Below are 18605 nucleotides of genomic sequence, written 5' to 3'. Positions count from 1 at the left end.
TCGCTGACTGTGGGAACTTCACACTGGATTTCAAGCAACTTGGATTTTGCTCCTCTCCAGCCTTTCTCCAGACTCTGGCGCCTTGACTACCAAATGACATACAAAACTTGCTTTCGTCTGAAAAGAGGACTTTGGACCACTCTGCAACTGTCCAGTGCTTCTTTTCCATAGCCCAAGTCAGACGCTTCTTCCGTTGTCTTGAGTTCAGAAGTGGCTTGACCATGGCAATACGGCTATTGTAGCCCATTTCCCGGACACGTCTGTGAACAGTGGCTTTTGATACCTGGACTCCAGCTTCAGTCCACTGTCTTTGAAGCTCCCCCAAATTCTGGAAGCGGCTCTTCTTCACAATGTTGTTAAGGCTGCGGTCATCCCTCTTGGTTGTGCAGCGTTTCCTGCCACATTTCCCCCTTCCAACAGACTTTTTGTGAATGTGCTTTGAAACTGCACTCTGTGAACAGCCTGCTCTTTGAGAAATTTCTTTTTGTTTCTTACCCTCCTGATGGAGGGTGTCAATGATGGTCCTCTGGACAGCAGTCAGATCAGCAGTCTTCCCCATACTTGAGATTTAGTTTACTGAACCAAGCTGAGTGTTTTTCAAGGCTCAGGAAACACTTGCAGGTGTTTCGAGTTAATTAGACGATTCAAGTGATTAGTTGAATAGCCTACTAGGATACTTTTTCAAGATATTCTAATATTTTGAGATAGGATTTTTGAGTTTTCTTAAGCTGTACGCCATAATCAGCTATATTAAAACAATTAAAGGCTTGCAATATTTCAGTTGATTTGTAATGTATCCACAATGTATGACATTTCATTTTTTTAAATTGCATTACGGAAAATAAAGCACTTTATCACAATATTCTAATTTTCTGAGACAGTCCTGTACAGTAGATTCGGCTATTATTGAGAGACTTTTATTTTGAAAGATCGAATTAAATCTAAATCCCTGCGTATATGCATCATCATTGTGTGAGGATAATAGTGCAATAATGTATTGCTACACATACATACAGTGCTTGAAAATAGTAACGTTTATTGTCTTGTTTATATGGTAAAGAATTTGGATCTGCACTGTGGTCCCATGGGACAAATCTCCACTTCCGTTGCCAAAATGCGCGCGCATCTTTTTGGTGACGTTGCTCATGAAACCATCAATTTACTTTCTTACCTCAGTTTATCCTCGTGGTTTCCGCTCTGCAAAAACACAGCTCTATTTGCCATATATGTAATGCTGCAGCCCGGAGCCCCGGTGGGCGTGGGTAAAGGGCGGAGCATGTGTCAATCATTTTCGAATGCAGCCAATCAGATACTAGACTTTTGTTGTCAATCAATTTTTATTAAGCCAATTATCAGCCAGAGTTAGCTGTCAATCATTTTTTACTGCAGCCAGTAAAAAATGGCTGCAGTAATTGTAGAAATTAAGCTCAGCAAGTAAAGTAAAAGAAGGACGCGATCACACAGTCTCATTGAAAATGTAGGAGTTAATGAATAAAGTGCACCAACGCAAAACCCGTAACATAATCCAAATAAAGTTTGAAGACCAGTATTTTTTGATATAATCAGGCATTGCTTTTAATCGTCATAATTATGGAGAGCTAGCTAGCTCTCGTATGCTCACCGTGTACATCTTTCGCCAAGAGAAATTCGTGGGCAGAGTTTAATTACATCTTTGCGGGAGTCATTGAGTTGGATTAACTCTGGTTTGATCAACTCTGTCCGATAACTCCAACACTCCATCGTCATTTGATTATATCAAAACAATACTGGTCTTCAAACTTTATTTGGATTATGTCACGGGTTTTGCGTTGGTGCACTTTATTCATTAACTCCTACATTTTCAATGAGACTGTGTGATCGCGTCCTTCTTTTACTTTACTTGCTGAGCTTAATTTCTACAATGGTTTATATTCAAAGGCTCTACAGCAGGGGTCGGCAACCTATGGCACGCGGGCCACCGTTGGCACGCCGAGGCATAATCAGTGGCACGCGACACGCTGGACCAGCATCAGCAAAAAATTAATAATACAAAATAGAGCACGATCCTCCAATCGAAATCGCTCCTCAACGCTCTGCTCGGCGGAGGCGTTTATACTTGGCGATCGATCGCGATATAATACTTAATTTGTGTCCATTTACACCTCCCCTCTGCTAATAATTTACACTCGCCACATATATATATGATGTAAATGATGCAATACGTGCAATAAAGGAAAAAAAACATTAAAGTGCCGTTCCAGAAAAATAAGTGAGAAGTATTTTAAACTTTGATTTACAAATGTCTAAAGTCATGGCTCTTCTAATGTTTTTATTCAGCTACTTTTGTGCAAGAATGGCATATACTTCTGTTTAAAGAGCTTCTCCGTGCAATTTCCGCCTTCTTTTGGCAGATCTGTTAAGATGATTGGCTGCAGTAAAAAATGATTGACAGCTAACTCTGGCTGATAATTGGCTTAATAAAAAATGATTGACAACGAAAGTCTAGTATCTGATTGGCTGCATCCAAAAATGATTGACACATGCTCCGCCCTTTACCCACGCCCACCGGGGCTCCGGCCTGCAGCATTACCCTTCTCCTATTTTCTCCGAACCGTTTGAAAGTGTAACTCCTTATGGATATAATTCGAAGCGGCACGCTGAAATAACTCGGGGAGTTCATAGTGAAAGACATGATGTCCTTTAATATAGTGAACAAGCCCGGCTTCATGGCTTTGTTAAACACACTGGATATGCGCTACCAAATGCCCTCATGCACACATTTTAGCCAAGTTGCTATCAGAGGTGGGACCAAGTCAGTGTTTTGCAAGTCTCAAGTAAGTCCAAGTCTTTATACCTCAAGTCCCGAGTCAAGTCTCAAGCAAAGACACTCAAGTCAAGTCAAGTCTCGAGTCAAGACAGGCAACAGTCAAGTCAAGTCCCAAGTCTGAAACTTGGAATTTCAAGTCCTTTCGAGTCTTTTTTTTTTTTTTTACCAATGTTGCAGGTATATTTTAAATGTAAATAATAGACATGCGTTCTTTTTTAAATCTGTATTCTCCTCAAATCTTGATAAAACATGTGCAACTGAAAACACGAAGTATAAAAAAAATTAAGATTACACCTCTTTATTGCACAGTTCAATTTGTTAAACTTAGCTGCAAAAATATTCATACTTTAAACTACAATTTTCCAGAAATAAATATTCTGTGAAAAAGTCATAAGTAGAACTCCATGTTCAAATAAAAAGTGCTGATATTTTCACAGTACAATACAAAGAACCATAACAGCATTTTCCCTCTCTTCTCTTATCTGGTTTCTTGGAGAACATGTGTGAGTGACACAAGACAAACAAATATAAGAACTGGAATCTGCAACTTTAGACATTTCAGTAAACTATTCTGCATTGCATTTGCTGGCCAAAAGTCTGTATGTCATTTGTGCACGATGAATGATGTCCCCATAGCTGAAAACTCGCTCCACTTTTGTCAATATATTTTTTTCTTGACGTAGATGTCTTCAAATACACAATCCATGCTGAGATAGAACTGGATATTATGATGGTGACAGAGAGAGGCTCTCTTCCCCGAGTTCAGATACAGAACCCAGGGTTGCCAACTCTCATGCATTGAGCGTGAGACACACGCATTTGACCGTCTTCACACGCTCTCACGCCACACATCCAATTTCTCACGCCGGAAAAAAATCTAGTTTATTTACCTCTGATCCACATCTATGATTCAATGAGTTACTAGTTCGCTCTGGCACCAACCACTGGCGATCGATCGATCGCGATATAATACTTAATTTGTGTCCATTTTACACCCCGCCCGGTAAAAATTTACGTTCGCCAACCCCCCATTTGATTGGTTGTGCTGCAGTTCATGCACACACACACGTACAGAGTGTGGAAAAGCAGAGGACTGGTCTGCGTCAGAAGGACGGAAATGAAATTAATGGGGCGCACTTTATAAATATTAATATGCGTTTTAAAATTTAGATTTGGGGTAAAAAAAAATCAAGTCTTTGCAAGTAAACAGGTTCAAGTCCAATTCAAGTCCCAAGTTATTGGTGTAAAAGTCCAAGTCAAGTCTAAGTCTCTGAATATTTTTTCAAGTCAAGTCAAAAGTCTTAATATTAATGACTCGAGTCTGACTCGAGTCCAAGCCATGTGACTCGAGTCCCCACCTCTGGTTGCTATACCTGCAGGGTTGCCAACTCTCACGCATTGAGCGTCTTGGACTAAAAAGTTACTAGTTCGCTCTGGCGCCAACCACAGGCGATCGATCGATCACGATATAATAATACTTAAATTTAGTCCATTTTACACCCCCCCCCCCCCCCCCCCATAACAACAAATTACGTTCGCCACCCACTCCAGGTTCAAGTCTCACTCCAAGCGATCTTGAAAAGTTGGCACTTTGGTCGCGTTCTCAAGGCTCAGATACACAATTTTTCGGATGCAAGTGAGAGTAGTTATGGTACAGCTTCCTACATTCAGGTAACAGTACCTAGAATGGAACTGACTGCTGCAGTCATAGCAGTGAAGGTGGATAAACTGTTAAGATGAGAAATAGAGACCACAGTTGAAGAGTCTGTGTTTTGGACGGACAGACTGTACTTAGGTACATAGAGAATGATGCTTCACGCTTCAAGACCTTTGTGGCCAATCGAGTTGCATTCATCAGGGAAGCTACTTTACCATCTCAGTGGAGATATGTGAATAGTTCTTTCAATCCAGCAGATGTAGCTTCAAGAGGAATGAGGTTTACCTCACTCATCAAGAATGACAAAAGGATTAACGGTCCACATTTCCTTTATAAAGATGAGCGTGAGTGGCCCACAAGACCAGACATACACAACACCATGGACGAGGATAGTGAATTAAGAAGAGCAATACTAGTCAGTCTCGTTAGCACAACCAAAGTTGCAGCCATGACAACATTGGTAGAGTACTACTCTGACTGGCATAGACTGAAGAAAGCTGTTGCATGGATGTTGCGATTGAAAGACACGCTTCACTACTTAGCCAACAAGAGAAAGGAATGCAAAGCTGTTGTTGCTTTAACGGAGAGTGATAAAAGAAAACAGGACTTGAAAGTTCAAGAAGAAATGAAAAGATTAAGGCAGTCAGTGGAGAAGAAACCTTTATCAGTGCAAGATTTGGAGGATGCAGAAATTGTATTGATATGTCACAGTCAAAGGGAGATGTATCCAGAGGAGTTGGCCTCACTCCAAGGACAAAATTCCCAAGTTAAGAAGTCCATTCCAATCTACAGATTGGATCCTGTACTGCAAGATGGTGTCATTAGAGTGGGGGGTCGGCTGAACAAGTCAGCCATGCCAGAAGAATCCAGATTCCCGACAGTGCTACACAAGGATCACCACCTTGCAAAGCTGATTCTGACGCATGTTCACCGTCAGAATGGTCACTGTGGAAGAAATCATTTAATAGCAAAGGTCAGACAGCGATACTGGATTCCAGGATTAAACAGAGCCTCTCGAACAGTGATATCCAGTTGCATTACATGCAGAAAGCTGCATGCAAAACCTGCAGAGCAAAAAATGGCAGACTTACTTGAGGAACATGTACTCCCTGACCAGCCTCCCTTTACACATGTAGGCGTAGACTATTTTGGACCCTTTGAGGTCAGAAGAGCACGTAGCATGGTAAAACGCTATGGCGTCTTGTTCACATGTCTTGCCCTTAGAGCCGTCCACATAGAAGTGGCTCACTCTTTAGATACCTCATCATGCATTAATGCCATCAGAAGATTTATCTGTAGAAGAGGTCAAGTGTCAACAATGCGTTCTGACAATGGCACAAATTTTATTGGTGCCGAGAGAGAACTCCGAGAGGCTCTAGAGGAGCTTGATCAATCTCAAATCAGAGAAGACTTTATGCAGAAAGGCATCACCTGGATTTTTAACACCCCGACTGCATCCCACCAAGGTGGAATATGGGAACGACAGATTCGCACTGTAAGGAAGGTGTTGAATTCTCTATTGAGACAGCAGGTGTTGGATGATGATGGCCTCCACACACTGCTAAGTGAAGTTGAAGCAATCATTAATGATCGACCTTTAACTGCTGCCTCTGATGCCCAATGACCTAGAGGTTTTGACTCCAAATCATCTTCTGTTAATGAAAAGACAACCAGCTCTTCCACCTGGCATATTTAGCAGGGATGACCTCTACTCCCGTAGAAGATGGAGACAAATACAATATATGGCGACCTTGTTTTGGTCAAGATGGACCCAGGAATACCTCCCGTTGCTGCAAGAGCGACAGAAGTGGAATACTCGCAAGAGAAATCTCACTCCTGGAGACCTTGTTCTCATTGTGGACAATTCTGCCCCAAGGAATGCCTGGTTGACTAGAAAAATCCGTAAGACCTATCCAGACTCAAGAGGAGTGGTCAGACGGGTTCAAGTTCAAACCAAATCTACCCTATTGGAAAGGCCTACTAACAAACTCTGTCTTATGCAGGAAGCAGAATGAGTCAAGAAAGGATTAATAATGGACTCGTACACAGAAATTTGATTAATAAATTACTATGTACAGTAGATGTTGGATCGATATGGATATGGCTCTATTAGTAAGTTTGTAATTGTTTTGTACCCTGCCAATACAATTAGGGGCCGAAATGTTAGAGCCATAAATAAGAATTTGTATTTGTTATATTGTTTATGAGTGTTTTTTGTAATTTTTGTATTATTTCATGAAATACAATAATGTCAGTTTAGTTGAACAGCAAATTTACGATGGGACTCTTATTTTTGATAGCCTATAGCAGTGTTTCTCAACCTTTTTTCAGTTGTGGCACCCTTTATATGCATGCATGCAAACGGTCAAATGCGTGTGTCTCATGCTCAATGCGTGAGCGTTGGCAACCCTGAAAACATACTCTCTGCAACCATCTCCCGGCCAACATAACACAAAAAAAGTGATTATTAAGACAGAGAGCAGATAAATGTGACTTACAGTCAGTGGGAAACCTGCGTAATCACGTGCTGACCTTGGTCATATGCAGGTCATATGCACGCTTTGAGCGTGAGACTCACGCATATTTAGCGATTTCACACGCTCTCACGCCACACATGGAATTTCTCACGCTTGAATATTATTATTATTTATTTATTTTTTAAATAATCTAATCGCCGCACACCGCAGCATATTCAGCCAATCCATCGGTTGTATATTATAACAGGTTGAACCAATCAGAATATAGATCGCGCTGTTTCTTGGTAGACTTTAGCCAGCCCGCTCCCCAACCACACACACACACACACACACACACACACACACACAGCCGCTACACTAACCATCGCGACAGATTCCAATCCCCCCCGCCTGAAAAAAAGCTCACGCCCACCAAATTTGAGAGATCTGGTCATATGAAATACATTTTAATGATTTTTAAAGCGTATAATAACTTCAATTTTTTAAACTATAGTTTTTTATTTCACATCAGAATATTTTGACGGCACCCCCGATGAAGACAGACGGCACCCCAGGGTGCCGCGGCACCCCGGTTGAGAAACGCTGGCCTATCGGGGATGCTGTTGAGCTGAGGGTGTGCTAGTGGGAAAAAGATCTAGAAGCACGGATACACACAGTTTTTTGACCGTGCTTACCGTGTTGAGATTTATTGGAAGAAAACTGTAAAAAGAAGAGTTTTGAATTGCATTTTTCTTATATAAAGATATTTTTTGTTCAACACATGGTTTCACGCGTCCGTTATCAGAGTGCTTCTTAAATCCTGAATGACACAGATACTGGATCTGCTGCCATAACAAAGTGCATGAATTCTGTCTGTCCTGGTGAACGTGTAGTGAATTTTGTCTGTCCTGATGATTGTATATAGTGAAGGTGTTTCAACTTCTGCTCTTCTGGACACGGAGGACATTTAGCCCACCCCCAACATAGACCACCTCCTCTCAAACATTGGTCGAGCAGACTCTCATGGGAGGGCTCAGGTGAGAGGCCGCCCTGGTTCCCAGCCTAACCAATCCTAGTCTCATAACAGTCTGTGCTGCATTAAAGAGCATGTCTGAGTGAATCCAATTGGTAGATCTGATGTGCATTAGAGAGTAGGGCTGTGTTCGAAATAGTCTACTACATACTACTGGCATACTGATCGAGCCCCAAATCAGTATGTCGTATGCAGTATGTGACCAAAATGAAAATTTCCAGTACGCGAAACATACCCGGATGACCTACTACTTCCGCAAAATATTCCAGTACGCAAACAGAGCTATCTTCGTGGTGTACTGCATCCCATCATGCAACGCTACGTTCACGTGACCCCGTAGTGTGCTTTGCTTTTGTCGCATACTGGAAACTGTACTGCATACTACTAAGAGGACCAGTATGCAGTATCCAGTATATACTGAGTCCAGTATGCAGTATCCAGTATGTAGTAGTCTATTTCGAACACAGCCTAGGTCTGAGTGAGTGACCATAGCGCTCCGCCCACCTCGCGCGACTCTGCGCGAACGGTGGAAGCGTTTATACTTTCCGCGTGCATAAAAAAAATACATAAAACTCAATACAGTATTATAAATGAGGAGAATATAATAAAATAATCACACCCTTCTGCTAAATATAAAAATATAATTTTCTGATGATTAATCTGTCCTGATGCTTGTAGCTAAAGTGAAGGTGTTTCAACTTCTGCTCTTCTGGACACGGAGGACATTTAGCCCACCCCCAACATAGACCACCTCCTCTCAAACATTGGTCAAGCAGACTCTCATGGGAGGGCTCAGGTGAGAGGCCGCCCTGGTTCCCAGCCTAACCAATCCTAGTCTCATAACAGTCTGTGCTGCATTAAAGAGCAGGTCTGAGTGAATCCAATTGGTAGATCTGATGTGCATTAGAGAGTAGGTCTGAGTGAGTGACCATAGCGCTCCGCCCACCTCGCGCGACTCTGCGCGAACGGTGGAAGCGTTTATACTTTCCGCGTGCATAAAAAATACATAAAACTCAATACAGTATTATAAATGAGGAGAATATAATAAAATAATCACGCCCTTCTGCTAAATATAAAAATATAATTTTCACTCACGCATTAACTCTGTTGGCAATTTTTTGACATGCTGACTGCCTTTCTCTAGCAGCTACCATAGTATTACATTTACATTTAATAATATCTAAATATTCTGCATACGCAGTCAGTAATACTTCAAGCTACAATGGTGTGAAATACGATGCTCGGCTGATTTTCGCATTTAAGTCCATGATTAATCTTATTTATCTGTGTTCCATTAAGAATGCCTTTAATAGTTACGCGTGAACGCACTTCTGTCTGGGTCAACCTACTCGGAGTTGAGCGACCCTGATTACTTAATCTCCGATCAGCCGTTTTGGAACCGAAAACTCTGAGTATGTCAGATCGGAGTAAGACAACTCAGAGTTCAGGGTTAAGTTTAGAGTTTGTTAAACCCTCTTTCTGGAATACCCCCCTGGTCATTTGTTCAACATATTACCATAACATAACATGTATAGCGGGAGTCATCCCTTACTGTTGTTTTTTTGGGTTAAAAAAATGTTGTCATACCCCTGACATTCGTGAATGAGACATATCTTCATTCTTCTTAGCTGCAGCCTTTGCTCTTGAGACCCGAACCATTTTGTGGATGGATGGCTCAATCAGCCACCAAAATGCCATTAAGTGGTCATAGCTTGGGAATCTGTTGGCAAAATGATGTCGATGATGATTACTGTTATTATTATTGTATGTATATAATATATACATACATTTATGATATACATATATTTATGATATATATGATATATTTTTTGATATATTTTTCTAATTTTAACAGCACACTGATTGTCAAAGTGGCAGTGAATTACATCTAAAGCTTTACTGCACGTTACCTGGTGTAAAATCGAATGTCCTCGTCGGAGAATTGTTGTAACCCAAAGGTTAGCTGGGCACGCAACTCATGAAGCTGATTTCTCAGCTCCTCCACTTCATGGGACAGATCTTCATTTTCAGCGCAGGACATGTCTAGCGATGATGGCTCAGGAGCAGAAAAATAATCATGATCCACTGTAAGATCAGTTGATGGATCTTCCAGGGAGGTAGGCTCAGCCGGTCTTTCTCTCCTCTCCCACACACTTAGCTGTGGAGCCTGAATGCTGTATCCGTTCCATTAAAAGAGAAGTGGTACTGCATCCTTTGTCAGTCTTCTCTGACCTTCTGGGGTTTTTGGTTCAATCAAGTGGTCTGGTATGAAATGTCTGCTACAGACTTTTGTATGAGGCGAGATAGTAAATTGGTCCCAATGGTCCCGATGTATGTTTATTAGCCACTGGCTCCTGAGGTCACTATACGCGCTGGAAAGCTATGAAAACTTTAACTGCCATTAAACTTCCCAGACGCCGAGCAAAGAGGAACACAACAGTGCTCTGAATATTTCTTACATTGTTTTTGGAAATGATCCGACTTAAAAACTTTGCACCGAACACTCATTTTGATATTACTCTAGCTAGTTTTGCATATGCCGCTGTTTGTAAACAATACAACCGGAAACGTTGGGGCCGCACTATTTGAAAACCTGAAATGCTTCAATGCGTCACAGCCATTTTAACCAGTGACCATTGAGATATATATATATATATATATATATATATATATATATATATATATATATATATATATATATATATATATATATATATATATATATATATACACACACACACACACACACACACACACACACACACACACAAAAACTCTGATTTTAACTCACTGAAATGTCTTATTTCATCTGTGTAATATCAGTATGCTAGTACTTGGTCTCCCTCTACTGGCCAAATACTGGAAATGACTGAAAAGTTTCGCTTCCATGAAAGACCACACAAAAACACACATGCACGCAAAGTTAATGTCAGCATGTGATTTAGTTCTATGATCTGAATAATTTTGCCAATACAATTTTTTTTGGTCATTTCAAAATTCTAATAAAATGTGTACCTTTTTATATTTAAAAATATATATAACTTTCATTGTAACAAATGTTTTTTTCAAAGAATTCATCAGAAACGTTAAAATGTGAAATAACAATAAGAATTTTAAATTTTATATCAAGGACTTCTATAGTTATATTTGCTTAACCCTTAAAATGCATGACATACTATGAACAGCATGGTTATAGGGTTTCCTAATGAAGTAAGTTACTGCTGTCTTGTCAGCTATTTATTTTGTTGTCATGGTTACCATGTTTTCATGGCCACTGAATGTCAGTAAAACGTCATAATGAAAAAAATGACATCACTTGGTTCCAGAACACTGCAACTTAGAGCTCTACAGTCATTGAAATGCGGCTGTGTACATGATACAAAGTGACATTTTGTGTTTTTTGCAAATAATTGTAGATTGCTGAAACAGGTGGCAACATGCTGAGTGGAAACTACAGTCAACAGAGGTGATTATTTAATTCTTCCAGACTCTATTATCAGAATAGGATCAATTCTGTATGAGGGTATAGAGCAGACATACCGTATGTCTGCTCTATACCCTCATACAGAATTGATCCTATTCACATACGTCTACTAGCCTCTCCGTACTTTTAGTAGGGATGCACGGGTTTCGATATTAATATCTGTATCGGTCCCGATATTGGAAAAAATCCTAGATCGGGTATCGGTGACTGTGACCGATCCATAAAAACAGGGGTGGGTTTCCCGAAACGTTCGTAGCGCTAAGTACTTCGTAACCTCGTATGAAACATATGAGGTTAAGAAGTACTTCGCGCTAAGAACGTTTCGGGAAACTCACCCCAGATCTATTCAGTCTAATTCTATGCTTGTAACGCTTTTCGGAGTTAGTTCAACTTTAAATATCCACTCTGTCCCGGATAGAAGTGAACTTGGACAGTTAACAGGCGAGTGAAACACGAAGCACACCGAGGAGAGGTGAATCACTGACTCGTACTCGCACTGGTGCTATTCCACTTAGTCCGTTTATTTGCTGGTTGACCAAAATAAACCTGGGCTCCAGCACTACTTGACAGTTCATACTTGAACTGGTGAGTTGTCCAAAGCTCATTGAATGCGGTACTTACAGAAATAAAATAAAGATGAAATAAAGAGCAGTGGTCTGAGTCGGTCTACGGCAGACAGCTAAAAAAACAACAATATTCCATACGTGCACTCAACTCGCTCCCTTAAAGGCACAGTACACATATTTCTGGCCGTTACATGCTTTGTGCTCTACGTGATGTGTGCGCTATAGCAAACTAGCCGCATAGGTATTGCTGTTTCTCTTATTTCATCTCCTTATTCATTTTAAATTATATTTAGAATTCTTGAACCATTTCAAAGGTTTCTTGGTCATGTTTGACCAAAGTTGTGAACCTATTGTTTTTGTCAGTTTCAGGTTCTTTGGTATTATTTATTTTACATTCAATGTTATATTCATAATTGCACTGACTGAACAAATGCAATTTGTGTTGTTTTTATATGTTTTATGTGTGTTTAAGTGTGCTATACTGGTGCAGAGTTTTCAATAAACTTGTAATTCAGTATGTCTGTGTTAAAAAAAAATGTTTTAAGTCGATTCAGCACTGTTTTACTCTATCGGATCGGTATCGGCCGATACTAAGCCTCAGATATCTGAATCGGTATCGGAAGTGAAAAACGTGAATCGGTGCATCCCTAACTTTTAGCATATAAAAACATGACTGTGGTATGAAGCCAAAACACTGAAGTTAGTTTTCACAGTGGTTATGGTTAATCAGTGCTTGAAAATCACTCAGATGAAATGTACTTTAGGTTATCCACTCTGGAAAAAAATAAGACATCTAAGAGCAGACGGACAGAGGACATGGATGATGACTACAAAGAGAAACTACAGGTACTGATTCAGCCAAGCCTTTGCTTGCCTATATGGAACTTATTAATTGTAATTATAATTAATTATATTACACTACTTATTCAGAAAATGCAACAATTTAATTTGTGGTTTGCTGGATATGCACAGATTGCACCCAGGGTCATGATCAAAGTCAGAGACCCATTACCATCTTCCAGCCCGACTCAGTCTTATGGGTGCTGGGCATTCTTGAAGAAAATATGGTGCAGAAAGTTGAAGAATCGGGAAAAGATCCAGAAACAGAGACAGCTAGAAAAAGAGAGACAGTTGGAAAAAGAGAGACAGCTGCAGAAGGAGAGACAGCAGGAAAAAAAGAGACAGCTGCAGAAGGACAGACAGTTGCAAATGGAGAGACAGCTGCAGATGGAGCGACAGCTGCAAAACTATAGGAGACAGCTGCAAAAAGATAGAAAACTGCAGACAGAGAGACAGCTGCAGAAGGAGAGACAGCAGGAAAAAGAGAGACAGTTGCAGAAGGAGAGACAGCAGGAAAAAAAGAGACAGCTGCAGATGGAGAGACAGCTGCAAAACTATAGGAGACAGCTGCAAAAGGATAGAAAACTGCAGACAGAGAGGCAGCTGGAAAAAGATAGACAGTTGGAAAAAGAGAAACAGCTGCAGAAGGATAGACAGTTGGAAAAAGAGAGACAGCTGGCAAAAGAGAGACAGTTGGAAAAAGAGAGACAGCTGCAGAAGGACAGACAGCTGCAGGAGGAGAGGCAGCTGCAAAACAAAGAGAGGCAGCTGCAGACAGAGAGGCAGCTGCAGATGGAGAGGCAGCTGCAGATGGAGAGAGAGCTGCAGGCAGAGAGGCAGCTGCAGGAGGAGAGAAAGCTGGAAAAAGAGAGACAGCTGCAGAAGGACAGACAGCTGCAGGTGGAGAGAAAGTTGGAAAAAGAGAGGCAGCTGCAGATGGAGAGAGAGCTGCAGATGGAGAGACAGTTGGAAAAAGAGAGACAGCTGCAGGAGGAGAGACAGCTACAGGCAGAGAGGCAGCTGCAGACAGAGAGGCAGCTGCAGACGGAGAGAGAGCTGCAGGCGGAGATGCAGCTGCAGGAGGAGAGAAAGCTGGAAAAAGAGAGACAGCTGCAGAAGGACAGACAGCTGCAGACGGAGAGGCAGCTGCAGATAGAGAGAGAGCTGCAGATGGAGAGACAGTTGGAAAAAGAGAGACAGCTGCAGGAGGAGAGACAGCTACAGGCAGAGAGGCAGCTGCAGACAGAGAGGCAGCAGCAGACGGAGAGAGAGCTGCAGGCGGAGATGCAGCTGCAAGAGGAGAGAAAGCTGCAGAAGGACAGACAACTGCAGGAGGAGAGAAAGTTGGAAAAAGAGAGACAGCTGCAGGAGGAGAGACAGCTGCAAAACAAAGAGAGACAGCTGCGGACAGAGAGGCAGCTGCAGACAGAGAAGCAGCTGCAGACGGAGAGGCAGCTGCAGATGGAGAGACAGCTGCAGATGGAAAGACAGCTGCAGACAGAGAGGCAGCTGCAGACAGAGAGGCAGCTGCAGATGGAGCGACAGCTGCAGATGGAGAGACAGCTGCAGACAGAGAGGCAGCTGCAGATGGAGAGGCAGCTGCAGACGGAGAGGCAGCTGCAGACAGAGAGGCAGCTGCAGATGGAGAGACAGCTGCAGATGGAGAGACAGCTGCAGATGGAGAGACAGCTGCAGATAGAGCAACAGCTGCAAAACTATGGGAGACAGCTGCAGAAGGACAGACAGGTGGAAAAAGAGAGACAGCTACAGGAAGAGAGGCAGCTGCAAAACAAAGAGAGACAGCTGCAAGAGGAAAGACAGCTGCAGACAGAGAGGCAGCTGCAGACGGAGAGGCAGCTGCAGGAGGAGAGAAAGCTGGAAAAAGAGACAGAGCTGCAGGAGGAGAGGCAGCTGCAAAACAAAGAGAGACAGCTGCAAGAGGAGAGACAGCTGCAGGCAGAGAGGCAGCTGCAGACAGAGAGGCAGCTGCAAACAGAGAGGCAGCTGCAGATGGAGAGAGAGCTGCAGGCAGAGAGGCAGCTGCAGGAGGAGAGAAAGTTGGAAAAAGAGAGGCAGCTGCAGATGGAGAGAGAGCTGCAGATGGAGAGACAGTTGGAAAAAGAGAGACAGCTGCAGGAGGAGAGGCAGCTGCAAAACAAAGAGAGACAGCTGCAAGAGGAGAGACATCTGCAGGCAGAGAGGCAGCTGCAGACAGAGAGGCAGCTGCAGACGGATAGAGAGCAGCAGGCGGAAAGGCAGCAGCAGGAAGAGAGAAAGCTGGAAAAAGAGAGGCAGCTGCAGAAGGACAGACAGCTGCAGGAGGAGAGGCAGCTGCAGATGGAGAAACAGCTGCAGATAGAGATACAGCTGCAAAACTATGGGATACAGCTGCAGAAGGACAGACAGTTTGAAAAAGAGAGACAGCTTGCAAAAGAGAGACAGTTGGAAAAAGAGAGACAGCTGCAGGAGGAGAGAAAGCTGGAAAAAGAGACAGAGCTGCAGGAGGAGAGGCAGCTGCAAAAAAAAGAGAGACAGCTGCAGACAGAGAGGCAACTGCAGACGGAGAGGCAGCTGCAGACAGAGAGACAGCTGCAGACGGAGAGACAGCTGCAGGAGGAGAGAAAGCTAGAAAAAGAGAGACAGCTGCAGAAGGACAGACAGCTGCAGGAGGAGAGGCAGCTGCAAAACAAAGAGAGACAGCTGCAAGAGGAGAGACAGCTGCAGGCAGAGAGGCAGCTGCAGACAGAGAGGCAGCTGCAGATGGAGAGAGAGCTGCATGCAGAGAGGCAGCTGCAGGAGGAGAGAAAGTTGGAAAAAGAGAGGCAGCTGCAGATGGAGAGAGAGCTGCAGATGGAGAGACAGTTGGAAAAAGAGAGACAGCTGCAGGAGGAGAGGCAGCTGCAAAACAAAGAGAGACAGCTGCAAGAGGAGAGACATCTGCAGGCAAAGAGGCAGCTGCAGACAGAGAGGCAGCTGCAGACGGAGAGAGAGCAGCAGGCTGAAAGGCAGCAGCAGGAAGAGAGAAAGCTGGAAAAAGAGAGACCGCTGCAGAAGGACAGACAGCTGCAGGAGGAGAGGCAGCTGCAGATGGAGAAACAGCTGCAGATAGAGATACAGCTGAAAAACTATGGGATACAGCTGCAGAAGGATAGACAGTTTGAAAAAGAGAGACAGCTGGCAAAAGAGAGACAGTTGGAAAAAGTGAGACAGCTGCAGAAGGACAGAAAGTTGGAAAAAGAGAGACAGCTGCAGAAGGACAGACAGCTGCAGGAGGTGAGGCAGCTGCAGATGGAGAAACAGCTGCAGATAGAGATACAGCTGAAAAACTATGGGATACAGGTGCAGAAGGACAGACAGTTTGGAAAAGAGAGACAGCTGGCAAAAGAGAGACAATTGGAAAAAGAGATACAGCTGCAGCTGCAGAAGAACAGACAGTTGAAAAGAGAGAGACAGCTGCAGAAGGACAGACAGCTGCAAGAGGAGAGACAGCTGCAGGCAGAGAGGCTGCTGCAGACAGAGAGGCAGCTGCAGACGGAGAGACAGCTGCAGACGGAGAGAGAGCTGCAGGCAGAGAGGCAGCTGCAGGAGGAGAGAAAGCTGGAGAAAGAGAGACAGCTGCAGAAGGACAGACAGCTGCAGGAGGAGAGAAAGTTGGAAAAAGAGAGGCAGCTGCAGATGGAGAGAGAGCTGCAGATGGAGAGACAGTTAGAAAAAGAGAGACAGCTGCAGGGGGAGAGGCAGCTGCAAAACAAAGATAGACAGCTGCAAGAGGAGAAACATCTGCTGCCAGAGAGGCAGCTGCAGACGGAGAGAGAGCTGCAGGCGGAAAGGCAGCTGCAGGAAGAGAGAAAGCTGGAAAAAGAGAGACAGCTGCAGAAGGACAGACAGCTGCAGGAGGAGAGGCAGCTGCAGATGGAGAAACAGCTGCAGATAGAGATACAGCTGCAAAACTATGGGATACAGCTGCAGAAGGACAGACAGTTTGGAAAAGAGAGACAGCTGGCAAAAGAGAGACAGTTGGAAAAAGAGAGACAGCTGCAGAAGGACAGAAAGTTGGAAAAAGAGAGACAGCTGCAGAAAGACAGACAGCTGCAGGAGGAGAGGCAGCTGCAGATGGAGAAACAGCTGCAGATAGAGATACAGCTGAAAAACTATGGGATACAGCTGCAGAAGGATAGACAGTTTGGAAAAGAGAGACAGCTGGCAAAAGAGAGACAGTTGGAAAAAGAGATACAGCTGCAGCTGCAGAAGGACAGACAGTTGAAAAAAGAGAGACAGCTGCAGAAGGACAGACAGCTGTAGGAGGAGAGAAAGCTGGAAAAAGAGAGACAGCTGCAAAACAAAGAGAGACAACTGCAAGAGAAAGAGACACTATTTGATTCAGCATAATAAAAACAGAAATCCTAGATTTCTTTTTAGTACTATTTCTAAACCAAACAGGCGCCGAACCTCAGATTCCAGGAAACTTAACTAGTAAGTATGTCTTTATGGATTTCTTTCGTAATCAAATACAAAATAAAATACAAAACATTTGATAAATACATAGATAATACCTTTGATAAATACATAGATTGTATACATAGATTGTTCCTGATTACTTCTAAAAACTTATCTCCTATAATGAACCCCCACATCCAATAAGATCACAGGGTTCAGGCCTCTTATTAGTTCCAACAATAAATAAGGTAACAGCAGGGGGAAGAGCCTTTTAAAGGTTGCAGATCCAGGGGTTCATGGGCAAAGGGTTTTATGGTAAATGGGCGCAGAGTGTGCCTGCAGAGTGATGTGAGTTTACTCCTCACACATGACAACTCAGTTTTGTCTACTCATATATCCCATAGTGGGTGAATACACAGTATTAGAGAACACTTACTGGATACGTATACAACCAAGGATATGCAACAAATTCAAATTCATATCACATCAATACTCATAATAATCATTTTCTCCTGTTGTTTTCTCCTCTCTCTCTCTTTAGGCCAAAGAACCATAGAGGATTCAATGGAGCCTGCAACTAGATAGCAACCTCACCCTGCACCCGAGTCTGTCTGGAGTCTTTGATTTTTTTTTGTTCACTATTCTGTATTTGAATAAATCAGGCATTAAGCTTTCCAATAGTGTGTTTATTGTGAAAAGTGCAAATGCAGTGTTTGATGATTACCTCACATATATATTTGCTGTTGTAATCTTTAGTGAAGGTAAGATTGCTCCTGCTTAGTTGAGACAACCATTTTTTCTCCTCTCAGTATCAGTGGGGAAACCATACATTTTTGCTCCTTTCTCTGATCGATTGGAGCATCCCCATGCAGCACAGCAAACCATGGTGGACACTACACAAACAACATGGAGGAAAGGACACAGAAAAACTGCTTGACATAATATTCATATTTGAGATTATTAGAGATTTATTTAATGAATTAATTGCTGTAAATAAGTGTGTATTAAAAAGACAAGATATATATAATTTATCCATGTATTTTAATATGTCATATACTGTCTGGATGTAAATGTAATGTGTTTTAATGTACCCTTTTAAAGCACATTTCTGCACAATGAAGTCAAAGAAAAATTTCCTTCTGTCAGAAAATGTACATTAGTCATTTAGATTACTTAGGTCCCCAATACCATGGGATTATAGAAATCACCATGATTTAAAGATATGTTAATGTTAGAAAATTAATCTAATCTGAATTTCACCCCTTCCTGTCCCTCTAAATATATAAATGAACGTAATATATAACAATTATAAAACAATCAAAGCAT

The 18605-nt window shown here is 42.5% G+C and overlaps 1 protein-coding gene across 1 annotated transcript; it reads left to right on the top strand.

The window, feature by feature from the left end:
• The first annotated feature begins 4911 nt into the window (after window positions 1–4911).
• On the top strand, window positions 4912–17946 carry LOC143490741 (uncharacterized). Its single transcript, XM_076989182.1, has 6 exons — window positions 4912–5646; window positions 11369–11418; window positions 12767–12848; window positions 12975–15638; window positions 15762–17315; window positions 17821–17946. The coding sequence occupies exons 1-5, from the start codon at window positions 4912–4914 to the stop codon at window positions 17142–17144; spliced, it is 4914 nt and encodes a 1637-aa protein (XP_076845297.1). The 3' UTR covers window positions 17145–17315; window positions 17821–17946.
• The last annotated feature ends 659 nt before the right edge of the window (window positions 17947–18605 follow it).

Source organism: Brachyhypopomus gauderio, unplaced genomic scaffold (assembly GCF_052324685.1).
Source record: "Brachyhypopomus gauderio isolate BG-103 unplaced genomic scaffold, BGAUD_0.2 sc66, whole genome shotgun sequence".
Taxonomy (NCBI): Eukaryota; Metazoa; Chordata; class Actinopteri; order Gymnotiformes; family Hypopomidae; genus Brachyhypopomus; species Brachyhypopomus gauderio.
This window is presented reverse-complemented; position numbering and strand designations above follow the sequence as displayed.